Source organism: Polyodon spathula, chromosome 4 (assembly GCF_017654505.1).
Source record: "Polyodon spathula isolate WHYD16114869_AA chromosome 4, ASM1765450v1, whole genome shotgun sequence".
Classification (NCBI taxonomy): domain Eukaryota; kingdom Metazoa; phylum Chordata; class Actinopteri; order Acipenseriformes; family Polyodontidae; genus Polyodon; species Polyodon spathula.
Genome location: NC_054537.1, coordinates 41,965,199 through 41,978,457, shown reverse-complemented (window position 1 = coordinate 41,978,457; position 13,259 = coordinate 41,965,199). Strand labels below are relative to the sequence as shown.

Here is a 13,259-nt window from a genome sequence, read left to right as displayed (position 1 = left end):
TGTATTTTCAATAGCCAACATTATGGATTGAATAGCAAAAATGTGATTTGCTGTCTTGTCAGTGCTCAGGGATCGGAAAGAGAACGTGTATAACATAAAATTGTTAAGTAGAATGTTTCTGGTTTATTCAACCTTTTTCTTGTTTCTTTCTTAATAGAGGAAAGCATTCATGAAGGAAGCATTGACAATGCAGAAAGCACCTGTGGAAGCGACTCCTTGTTTTACAGACAAAGTGAAGGTATAGTCATTTAAACATGGACTCTCATTCTTTTTTTTCAGACCAGATTGGATAAAAAAGCAAAAACTAATAATTAGTTACTTATACAATAGAAGATGTTACAGTACAGCATTGTGGCAAAGTGCCCGCCCCTGTGTGTATTTTGTGTTATGTGTTGTGTTTTAATGTTGGTGTATAGTCATTGGTACATGGGATATAAACGGGTCTGTGTAACACAAGTGTTTAAAATGTATATTTGTATTTAGGCACGAGGATTGCACAGCACTTCATGTGCAAGTAAAATGTAATAATATGTGAGCACATGGAATTGCACTTTATTAATTCACATGCAATTGTACCGAAACTCCAATTGAATGATTGTTTAGCAATCGAGTCACGGTACAGCTGCATAAAAGATGCATGTTTTCACCCACTCTGGGTTGTGTGTTCGGTGAGTGGAGAACGGGATTGGAGACAGAGGTAATAATAAGAATAAGAATAATCATTAAATCAGCTCACCGTGTTTGTCTTTAGTTTGTTTTGTTTGTCTCTTTTGTTTTGGCGAATGTGCCGTGTGCTATGTTTTTTATTTGTTACAACCGTTTATTTTCTGTCTGTTCTGTTTACTCATTAAATGCTGAGCGAAGCCATTCGCTCAGCTCCACCAAACTCCACCTCTCTCTGTTGCTTATTTCCTGGCTCTGGTCTGACGCCACCCACATCGGCCATCTATGTGACAAGCATATATACACATTGTCTATAATGTGTGCATCTTTCATATAGAGTAATGTGAAATCTGGATTTATTTTATTAGTTTTATTTATTTTAAATGTTTAATTGATATACTTAAAAAATCACAACAACAACCTTAGGGAAATCTCATTGTTGTATTTAATTAGATTTTTGAAGGAATCCTTCAATTTAATATGTACTCTGGAGGAACCTAAAGCAGATGTTAAATGTTAAATGTTTTTTTAATTTAAAAAACATTAAAAATAAAAAATAAAAATGTAACATTCCCAAGTGAATAACCGCATTGTTTTGTTTATAAAATAACTGGAACTCTATAGCACACTCATATTAAAATGTATTTTCCCCTGATGTAGTCAGTGTAGTGCAGGTAACCAGTCAAACTTTGGAAAAACCTAGTGGAATGTTATAGCTCAATGAGGTTTTAATCTGCTGAAAATGCAGGCTATGGCTTACAAGTGTACATAGTGTCTCCTCTGTAAAACATTCTGGGTTTCCTAAGCAGCATATAGACTAGCATTATCATATTTCATTGTGTCATTATGTAGTGCCAAAAAGAGGCACAGATAGGGGTAGGGGAGATGAAAAAATATATAATGTTCTGGTATTTAAACAAACAAACAAATACATAAATAAATATATTTTCTGTGACGAGACAATAAGTGATGCTAACTACCTGCAAGATGGCTTTCCTTGTAGTGGTCAGGCCAGACCGCTGCATTTAAGATATACTGCATGATAAATAATGAATTATTTAAAATACAAGAACAATTGAAGGGGAGTAAAGTAGTGACTAGTCAGAGAAGTAAGGCTTGGTCTACAAATAGACCTGTCCTAATATTAAATATCTCTTAATACCCCCATCTCTGAGGCCTGTGCTGTTACCCCCGTGCAGGTGTCTTTAAATCTCCAGCAAACCTGTATAATGTTTCCTGCTAAAGGGGATTCTATTGTACAGGTAGCCATAGACACAGAGAAAAAACACTGAACTACTGTAGGAAGAATGTCCCATCATTTGCTTTTCATTGTAAAACTATTCAGTTTGACACTTTTTGGATAAGGAGTTCCCAGTTCTTAGAAATAAAGAATAAACAAGGAATGCAAAATAACCACACACTAGTATCGATGTTAGCAGCTTCTTCACATTCCAGCTTTGCTTGCAGATAACTGTTCGCAAATTGTTAGTTTGTTTGTTTTTATTGGAATTAAATTTTATATATCATTGTGGATGTTTACAAAGCATGAGGCAACAGTAGAAAGTCCATTTTATTTTAGTTTAATTGTTTTTTTTTTATGAAAAGCTTAAGACTTTGAATGGACGGTGGGTGTTTTTGTCATAAACCCTCATAAATGAGCAAATGTTCGAAAATGTCACCTTAATATATATATATATATATATATATATATATATATATATATATATATATATATATATATATATATATATATATATTATATCTATATGACTATAATACGATTACAGTATAATAATGAATATTGTCAGAACAGCCCTGCCAGTCTACTGAACCTCTCCCTCTCTCTCTTTCACTTACTAAATACCTTTTATTTTACTGAAGGGTACAGTATGGCAGAAACCCTTACAGTCGCACTTCGAGTTGCAGAGGAAGCAATAGAGGAGGCTATTTCTAAGGCTGAGGAGTACAGGGGTAGTTTGGTAAGTTCTTAATTTTCATCACGTAACACTTGAAAGCACCTCGTTGCCAACATTGATGCCTGAGTTTGTGTGTCACACATACACACACAAAATGTATATATATAGATATATATATATATAATGTTCCATATAGTAGAATATATATATATAATATATATATATATATATATATCTATATATTATAATATTATAATAGAGGCTGATATTTAAACATGGGCAGTCTTGTAAGGTAGGGGTCGTCTCACTGGATTTTATATTATTTGTATTGAGATCAGGTTTCTATCAAATTCAGACAAAGGATTGTTTGGTCTGTAGCCAGATCTACAGGGCTTATTGCATGCCCTTTCTCTTATTCTTAAATAAATAACCAAACTAACCTTTCTTCACACTCAAATGGTACAGGCTTTGTGGCTTTTCATATCACAGATATCTATAATGCATCACATTATCATAAATCATGTTCTTGTTTGTTCTATGGCTAGATTTGTTTGCACATAAGATCTGTTCAACTGTAAATGGCTATGAGTCAAATTTATGTAGACTCCATTTAGATAATGACCCATTTACTCACCAAGGTCATATCAATTCTTCACTTAGTTAATTAGGCTAATGATTTACCTTGAATGCATATTGCATTATTTACCTTGAATGCAATATGTATTGTTATAATTTTGTAGGTCTCCTTTTGTAAGACGCACACATTATGGTAAAGGTGATTTTAAATCTTATTTTTTTAAATCTGTTTATTGTTTTTTAATACCAATACCAATCAAATCACATGAATCATTGAAAGCGAACTTAAAGCTCTCTGAAAGAAAGAGAAAGAAAGAGACACACAGTAAAATTAATTATTATGGTTTATGTAGCTAATGAGGTTTAAGGTAGTGATGGAAGATTAAGTGGTCTACATGCGCTAGGAAGGGTTTGCCCTTCTCAATGGATGACTGAAGTGTAAATGTAATCTTCTCCAATTTAAGGAAATGCATAAGATCCCTGACCCAGTGAAAATATGAGGGTGGAGCAGCCTGCTTCCCACCAAGCAAAATCAGTCATCTGGCCAATAGGGCTGTGAAGGCCACGGAGCTGGACTGTAATTTCGACAGAAATATAGCAGTAGGTAGGCCCCACTACACCGAAAAGCGGGGAGGGGTCAATGAGCAGAGTCTCAAAGACGGGTCCAGAATGGAGTCAACCTGACACATGACCAGTACATCTGAATAAGGATAGAAGGAGCTAGTTTTACGTGTCGCAGGCGGTCCAGGTCCGGATAGATTTTGGCCAATTCATCATTCGAAATGTAGGTGGAAATTTCCTGATGTCTCATTAAGTGCAAAGCCCAGTTCCTACTCCCAGTGGGCCTTCAGTATAAACAATGAGGGGGAACGCAGGGATAGAATGGGTCTGTTGATCTTTGAAATCATGCCGCTACAATAAGGGTTGGAGAATCCCGGCTACAGACAAAATGCAAAATCTGCAGGTGGCGGAAAAAATGATTACAAGGAGAATTACATTTCTGAGGAAGCTGTTCAAATGAAGCAGAGTTGTTGTCAATATACAGATGTTTAAGAGATTTAGCACTGTTTCCCAGTGACCAATTGGTGCAGACATATAGCTGGACGGTAGACCAAAATGCCTTGTGAATTGTGCCTAAACCACAGGGTTAGTATGGAATTTAGATACAGAGAGGGGAAGGGCGGAGCACAAGAGAGCAGAAAGCCTCCTCTATGTGTAACCATGCAGCTCCCTCCCATCTCGGGTGTGGCTGCAACCAGTGTGACATATTGTGAATGTTGGCCGAAGTGGTAAAACTGAAGGTTGGGTAATGCCATGCCCCCCACAAGCTTCGACCTCTGATAAAAGTATCTTCGGATACGAGGGACGCTCATGTGGTATGCATTCGCTAAATCCAGGAATGTCACATGGAGCTTCTTCCTCTCCTTTTTAGCTGTTTACGTTTGATGCCAGATCACACTGAAGTGCTCTGAGCTTCTTGGGAAACTTGGAATACGGGCTTTCTCTATTGAAGTATCAATGAAACAGTTCTTCAATAGGTAAGCTGACAATCTCTGAGCAACAATGCTGAAGAAAATCTTACCTTCTACGTTTAACAGGGAAATAGGGCGAAGCTGACCGATAGTCATAGAATCTTTTTTTTTTTGGGTGTAAGACCCCACCTGCTCAGCGCCAGCTCTTGGTACAACCTGGTTTTCCCATTCTACTTTAATCAATTTTCACAGGATTTGTAGAACACCAGGTGCACTCTTGTACACTGTACGGAACTCCATTAGGCCCAGGAGATGATGATGCCCTTGCCTTTTTCACAGCTTGCTATACTTCTTTCCACTTAGATGTGCAGTCCTCCACTTGGTATTCTGGTGGATTGATAGATGGGATGTCTGAAGGAATCGACACAGGCTTCTGCCTTTTTGAATCTCTGTGTGTTTCCTCCAGATATTTCTCCGGCTTAGACTTACAGTGGCTTGCAAAAGTATTGACCCCCCTTGGCATTTTTCCTATTTGTTGCCTTACAACCTGGAATTAAAATGGACTTTTTGGGGGTTTGTATCATTTGATTTACACAACATGCCTACCACTTTGAAGATGCTAAATATTTTTTGTTGTGAAACAAACAAGAAATAAGACAAAAAAACAGAAAATTTTAGCGTGCATAAGTTTTCACAACAAAGTCAATACTTTGTAGAGCCACCTTTTGCAGCAATTCCACTTAACCGTCTCTTGGGGTATGTATCTATAAGCTTGGCACATCTAGCCACTGAGATTTTTGCCCATTCTTCAAGGCAAAACTGCTCCAGCTCCTTCAAGTTGGATGGGTTCCGCTGGTGTACAGCAATCTTTAAGTCATACCACAGATTCTCAATTGGATTGAGGTCTGGGCTTTGACTAGGCCATTCCAAGACATTTAAATGTTTCCCCTTAAACCACTCGAGTGTTGCTTTAGCAGTATGCTTAGGGTCATCGTCCTACTGGAAGGTGAACCTCCGTCCCAGTCTTAAATCTCTAGAAGACTGAAACAGGTTTCCCTCAAGAATTTCCCTGTATTTAGCGCCATCCATCATTCCTTTAATTCTGACCAGTTTCCCAGTCCCTGCCGATGAAAAACATCCCCACAGCATGATGCTGCCACCACCATGCTTCACTGTGGGGATGGTGTTCTCGGGGTGATGAGAGGTGTTGGGTTTGCGCCAGACATAGCGTTTTCCTTGATGGCCAAAAAGCTCAATTTTAGTCTCATCTGAGCAGAGTACCTTCTTCCATATGTTTGGGGAGTCTCCCAGATGCCTTTTGGTGAACACCAAACGTGTTTGCTTATTTTTTTCTTTAAGCAATGGCTTATTTCTGGCCACTCTTCCGTAAAGCCCAGCTCTGTGGAGTGTACGGCTTAAAGTGGTCCTATGGACAGATACTCCAGTCTCCACTGTGGAGCTTTGCAGCTCCTTCAGGGTTATCTTTGGTCTCTTTGTTGCCTCTGATTAATGCCCTCCTTGCCTGGTCTGTGAGTTTTGGTGGGCGGCCCTCTCTTGCCAGGTTTGTTGTGGTGCCATATTCTTTCCATTTTTTAATAATGGCTTTAATGGTGCTCCGTGGGATGTTCAAAGTTTCGGATATTTTTTTAAAAACAACCCTGATCTGTACTTCTCCACAACTTTGTCCCTGACCTGTTTGGAGAGCTCCTTGGTCTTCATGGTGCCCCTTGCTAAGTGGTGTTGCAGACTCTGGGGCCTTTCAGAACAGGTGTATATATACTGAGATCATGTGGCAGATCATGTGACACTTAGATTGCACACAGGTGGACTTTATTTAACTAAATATGTGACTTCTGAAGGTAACTGGTTGCACCAGATCTTATTTAGAGGCTTAATAGCAAAGGGGGTGAATACATATGCACGCACCACTTGTCCGTTATTTATTTTTTAGAATTTTTTTAAACAAGTTATTTTTTTCATTTCACCTCACCCATTTGGACTATTTTGTGTATGTCCATTGTATGAAATCCAAATAAAAATCATTTTTAATTCCAGGTTGTAAGGCAACAAAATAGGAAAAATGCCAAGGGGGGTCAATACTTTCGCAAGCCACTGTAGTTGCTTTTAATGTGCCATTTTTCTCCATGGTGAATAACTTCTTTGCAAATTTGAATGGGTTTTTATAAAAGTTAGTTCTCTCATGTTCCTTCTTTTTGCAGCGTTTCCATAGGTGCTCAGCTCTGCGTAATGTTGCAAGCTTATTTTTTTATGACCCTTTGTAATAAATTGAGTGCCTCCTTCTGACTTTGTTCTGCTCTCTTCCATTGCTTCCTCAGCTGCCTCCTTTCTCTAACTAAGCACTCGATCTCCTGGTGCCATCTACACTTTACAGGAATAGTTTTTACTTTTTCCTTTTTTCAACTCCAAACCTCTCTTCCATATGCGTAAATGGTACCCCCAAATTCATCTAGCTTCTTTTTGACTGTTCCACCTAACCTTTCCAATGCAAAAGAGAGATCCATGTTTACTCAGAAGCTCTTGGCCATTTAATTCCAGGTTTGTGCCAGTTGAGGTTATTTTCTCTCTTATGCTGGTTCATCTGACTGGGTTCAGAAGGATGATTAGGTTTATCACTAGTTGTGTTTATGGAAGTCCTCTTCTCATCTGTGACAGGGATGTTGATATCTTGCGAACTGTGGCTGGATTGCATTCGACTGACTTGACTGACTTCTTAAAAAATATTGATTAGTGCGAGGACCTTGTTCCTTCCCCCTCAAGCATTTCATTCTCCCTTGATGAATCTGCAAAAAAAACCTTAACCCCTAACCGTTGCCACTTTGCTTCAGCTACCAACACAAACCTGGAGCTCCATGTCTTTGCTAACTGCAGATCTTGAGCTAGTCCTTCGCAGATTACTTTCCATGCTCATATCTGTTTCCTTTCCTAAGACATTAACCATGTTGTCAAATCTTGAGTCATCTTCCGCCTCCACTCTCGCAGACTCTAGGAGTATTTTTCTCTTTAATTCTTTGAAAGTCTTGGGTGGTTGTCTCCAGCATCCTGTTCCATTTGAAAACACAGAGCTGGATCCTGCCAGCTAAGGTGGCTAACCCGTGCCAGCCCCAATGGGGTCTATTTCCTCCTGTCAGCTGTCTCTCTAGGCTGTCGCAAGATATTTCACAGTTCTATTCACAGAAGTCACTGCATGTATCCAGATCTTCATGATTTCCATAATATGAGCGTAGGTGTTAAAACGTCATGCTGATATTGGACTCAGATCTCGCCAAGATATGCACCAACTAAGACATAGCTTCTTTTACTGTAAATTAATGTGATCCATCTGCGTTTCCTTCCATCTGATGATGTAGATATCCTACTGCCTGGTGTTGATGGCTGAAATGTAATGCTGGCTCCAGGGATCAACCACAGTGCGGCCTCCCTAGTGCATCAGCATGACAGCCATCTGTACTGAGCTGAGTAGGGTACTTCTCTGGAGTCTTCAAGTGGGTACCTTCCATCCTTGTTGTTTTGTCGACTAGCCCACGACACCTTAAGAGGGCATTAAAATGTTGGATTATCAGTTGCTGAATTGTAGCTCATTTTTAATTTCATGTAAGTGATAACGTCATAAGTACCTGTACATTAATGGTGTGAAAGCATTTCCTGTTCACAAAATCCTCCTCATTTGGTCCTGAGGGTGCCTTGATGGGGATTTGATTGCAGTCCACAGCACCAATGACGTTGGTGGGAACGTTGGTCGGGGAACATAATAATGTAGCCTACTTAATAAACGATAACGATGGGATTACCTATTCATTAAATTGCATATAACCTAGTAAATTACCTGCGACTGCATAGAAGTCCTCATTGATGGCGTTTCCCCTTGTATGTCCCGGAAATGTGATGAACACATTAAGAAATATCCTTAGGGTGAGACCCTTCAGACTGCAAAGCATGCAGCGGCTTTGCCGATATTTTCTGCATCGCAAACTGAGTATAGGAATGAGCCACTAGTAAAAAAGTGCAGCCCTATGCATATAGCCTGTTACTGTCAACGCACGGCTGTGCCAGGTGGTATGGGCTATGGCTCAAGTAGATTTATTAGGTAAATGATACCTTGCTGACCAAATCTATAGTGCTCAAATACAAAACATCTGAATGATGCAAAGGATCTTGGTGATCTCTCAATACTGTTTCCCTACGAAAAGCTAATCTAATTAAAATTGCTCCTTGATGTATGGTATCTCTAAGGAAGGGTGCTGCCATTTTAGAGGGGTGTGTCAAGTGCTTTCATTGGGTAGAAGTACGAGTTTTTATACACAGATCCGTCAATTCAACGCATGTGTAAGACTTTTGTGTGATATATATATATATATATATATATATATATATATATATATATATATATATATATATATATATATATACTGTGAAAGATTTCACTTATTTTAAGGTTCCTAGCCACTTAATATCAGACCCAGACACAAGAATTTGAATAGCACTTTCGTGCCATTTTATTTTACAAACCAACAAAACAAAACCTAACCCCGACCCTCTTGAGGGAGGGTCGGTTCCTTTTCTGGCGCAGCCAGGTAGGGACCATGAACTGGCAACGAGGACACCACCAGTTTGTCAGGGTTGACTGGAGCGATGGCCGGCGAACAGGAGTTCTGCAACTGGGAACTGGCGCAGCGATGTCCAGTCACCCAGAGGGAGCGAAGCAGTGAACAGGGGGAACACCAGCGATGTCTGGCAGCAGCCCAGTGACGTCTTGGTGATTGGGGCTAGCAGAGTAGTGAACGAGGGGAAAAACTGTGGACGATGGTGCAGACTCCTGGGATCCAGGTCTAGAGCAAGGAGGTCAAGGCAGACTGGCATGGTGTCCAGGAGCAAGCAGCAAGGCACCTTATACAGCAGTGCCAGTCTGGATTGTAGGGGTGGTGGTTGCAGCTGTGATGGAGGTGGGCTCCTCACCTCCTCCCCCATCTCTATAGCTGGCGGTGGTACCTCTTGCTCCCTCGGCTGCAACTGTCGTTGCATTGGCTTCCCCTCTCGCTCCGGTGCCGGCCAGACCATTTTCTCTAACAGACAGTCTCGAACAAACATTTTGGTTCTTTAATATACCTGCCTGCTAATCACAGGCAGGTGATATTTATTATAAATTTGGAGCCAGGTAAATCCTGGCTCTCTCCCGTGGCATTCTGGGGGATGTAGTTCGTTAGCCCCCTCTGAACTACATGTAGTTCCCCCCAGTCTGTCACACACACACACACACACACACATATATATACATACATACATACAGCTGTAGTCAAAAGTTTACATACCCCAATTGAAATTTATAATTACTACAACTTTCTCAAACAAATTATAGGAAAAATATTTTGTAGCAAAATTTTGCTTTTGTGGATGTGGAAAAAAAGTTAAGAAATAGATGTCTACAATTATTTATTTCAGCATTTTTTTAAATGTTTTTTTTGCAAAAATATTCATACTCTGACAAGGAAAATGAAATTAGTAAGTAGTTGATGTGTCTTTAGCAATAATAACCTCTTTAAAACGGTTAGGATATTTGTCAATGATATTTTGGGATGTGTGACAAAGACAGCCTTTTTAATGGATTTATGCCCCTATAAAAATGTGACCCATAGACTTAAACTTGATGTTTCTGCGCATTTATGCACACTTATTACAAAACAAAACAAACAAACAAAAACCTAGCTCTTCTCAGCACTTACTACACATGTACAGGTCCCTGACTAACTCACAGGACGGCTAAGCCATTTACCTGACATACAAGCAAAAACATATTTAAACAATGACATTAATTAAAAAGAATTAGCTTGGTAGGCAAGCTTTTCACCCTGTCCCTGCCACAAAACAAACATTTTTACACTTGCAGGGCCCCTGCCCTGTTACACGTGATTCTCAATTGGATTTAAATCAGAACTTTGACTAGGCCATCCCAGAACCTTGATGTTATTCTTCTTTAACCATTCTGAAGTAGATTTTGATGTGTGCTTTGGATCGTTGTCGTGTTGGAACATCCAGTTGTCCAAGTTTTAAATTTGTAGCGGAAGGCTTCAGATGACTGGCCAATATCTTTTGCTATGCTATAGAGACTTTCACCATGCAATACTCGACCTATGTTTGAAATAGAAACCCCAGCCCCACTTAAAGCCAATTCACTCTGAATATCTCTGGAAGTTAATCTTGGATTTTTATATTGAATTATAGAGTACCTTGGATTTTATAATTAATATAATATATATTATATTATTTATAATATATATATATCTATATATATATATATATATATATATATATATATATTAATATATATATATATAAACTCTCAGAGTCAGTTTTTTTTTTAGTCGTCTCTCCAATAGTAATGGTTTCTCTTTATAATAATTTTACCTACAATCCATTCAATTACCTTAAAAGGGGGTGTCAGTAATAGAATAGTATTGTTTCTAGCCTCAAGTAAGACAGAGCCTTTTAAATAATTGTACCACTTACATTAAATGGTTTTGTATATGGCTTTTCCTTAGGAGAAGCAAAATGAGGCCCATTACCTATGTGATAACAAAGAAGAACTAATAGAAGAACTTGCCACTGCAATTGTTCAAAAAGTAAGTAATTTCTGTTTCTCCCTTAATGCTGAAAACATTTGTAGTATGTAGCATTTGTATGTAGTGATCTTTGGTGGTTTATGCAGTAAGTAGTACTGAGTGAGGTCAGCTTAACCTTTGTCAAACAAATATGTTCATTTTACTGTAGATTATAAGGAGGAGAAAGGATTCAGAGATGCAGCCAGACTCCGAGATGGAATGGCCTCTCTTCCGAAGCCGTGGCCTGACATCCCCGACAATCTCTGAGCACAGTACTGTTACCTCTCAGACGAGCTGCAAGGGCTCCCACACCTTATGCGTAAGTAAATGAAAAATGACACCCAAACAATGCAAAAATGAAAGGTTAACCCAAATGCTAAGTGGCTAAAGCAGAGGAACAAGACTTCAGTCTCAGCTGTGCTTTGAACCTTTCTAACGGAGAATGATTTTCAATTTCATTACATTTATTTATATATATATATATATATATATATATATATATATTATATATATATATATATATATATATATATATATATATATATATATATTAAATCAATGAATAGAGAACAGTGGGTAATCGGGAAATATGCAAATTCACCTAACAGTTTCTACAGTCACAGTGTTTTAAAAGTCAAAGTACAGTATTTGCAGACATGTTTCACCCTGTTTGGGGCTCATCAGTGCAGCGCATCTGTACTTTGACTTCTGAAAAGCTCAGGAGAGTAAATAAAAACAAGTAGATTTCGATGGCGGCAGCGGACCCTCAGGAGGCGATGGTGGAAGCGGACCCTCGGGAGGCGACAGCGGCAGCAGGAGCTCCACTTCTCCACTTGAAGCCAGGATTAAATTGGTGGTGCTGGAGTTAGCCCTCTTCACAGCCGCTGCAGCAGGCGGTTTTCCCCCATCCTCCCCTCAGCAACCTATGCAGGTGCTGTCGAGAACCACCAGCATACCGTCCTGGTCCCTCCAGTGGTGAAGGGAGAGACAACTCCCACTTCTTTCCCTCTGGTGATGGTGGAGACAGAGGCAGCTCCTGCTGCTCTGCTCCAGGTGGCAGGGACTCCTCCCCTTCTGGCTGTGAAGGCGGCAGGGGCTCCTCCCCTTCTGGCTGTGAAGGTGGCAGGAGATCCTCTCCTTCTGGCTGTGAAGATGGAACTAGCAGGCACTTTTCCTCTGTTGGTGGAAGTGGGAGTGGCAAGCAGTCCTACCACGGCAGTGGAAGCAGAACCAGCAGGTATTCTCCCTCTGCTAGTGGAGGTGGGAACAGCAGGTATTCCTCCTCTGCTGGTGGAGACATGGGCTATAGACGTTCGGCCTCCCCCCTCTTGGGCAGTGGACGCACCGGCTCCTCCCTCTTGGGCTATGGACACTCGGCCTCCCCCTTTTGGGCTGTGGATGTACCGACTCCTCCCTTTTGGGCTGCGGATGTACCGACTCTTCGGTTTTGGGCTGTGGACGCACCTACTCCTCCCTCTTGGGCAGTGGCGGTGATGGGGTTCGCTGCTCCAGCAGCCAAAAACATCCAGATGCCCTGGACACTGTCCCCATCTAGTAGGCCTCTCAGAACCAGGGGTCTTCATAGGGGCATTACTCAGGAAAGCCCATCTTGAATCCCGTTTTGAAGTATGCAAAAAAAATATTCAGGAGATTCTTCAGCCATATGGCAAAAAGTTTTGTGGTCTGACAAAACTAAAATGGGACTTTTTGGCCTAAATGCAAAGCAATATGTTTGGCGCAAACCCAACACAGCACATCACCCAAAGAACACCATTCCTACTGTGAAGCATGGTGGTGGCAGCATCATGTTATGGGGATGTTTCTCATCAGCAGGGACTGGTGCACTTGTCAGGATAGAAGGGATAATGAATGGAGCAAAGTACAGAGAAGTCCTTGAGGAAAAACTGTTGCCCTCAAGAAAGCTGAAACTGGAACGGAAGTTCACCTTTCAGCATGACAACGACCCAAAGCACACAGCCAAATCTACACTGGAGTGGCTAAGGAACAAAAAAGGTAAA

The 13,259-nt window shown here is 40.2% G+C and overlaps 1 protein-coding gene across 1 annotated transcript in view; it reads left to right on the top strand.

Moving 5' to 3' along the window:
* The window catches only part of LOC121313937 (rab effector MyRIP-like), a 71,803-nt gene that overhangs the window by 15,609 nt on the left and 42,935 nt on the right, over nt 1-13,259 (top strand). Inside the window, exons 3-6 of the mRNA XM_041246712.1 lie at nt 158-238; nt 2,545-2,642; nt 11,182-11,262; nt 11,411-11,560. Coding sequence (XP_041102646.1) covers nt 158-238; nt 2,545-2,642; nt 11,182-11,262; nt 11,411-11,560 — 410 coding nt within the window. The remainder of the gene's footprint in view (nt 1-157; nt 239-2,544; nt 2,643-11,181; nt 11,263-11,410; nt 11,561-13,259) is intronic.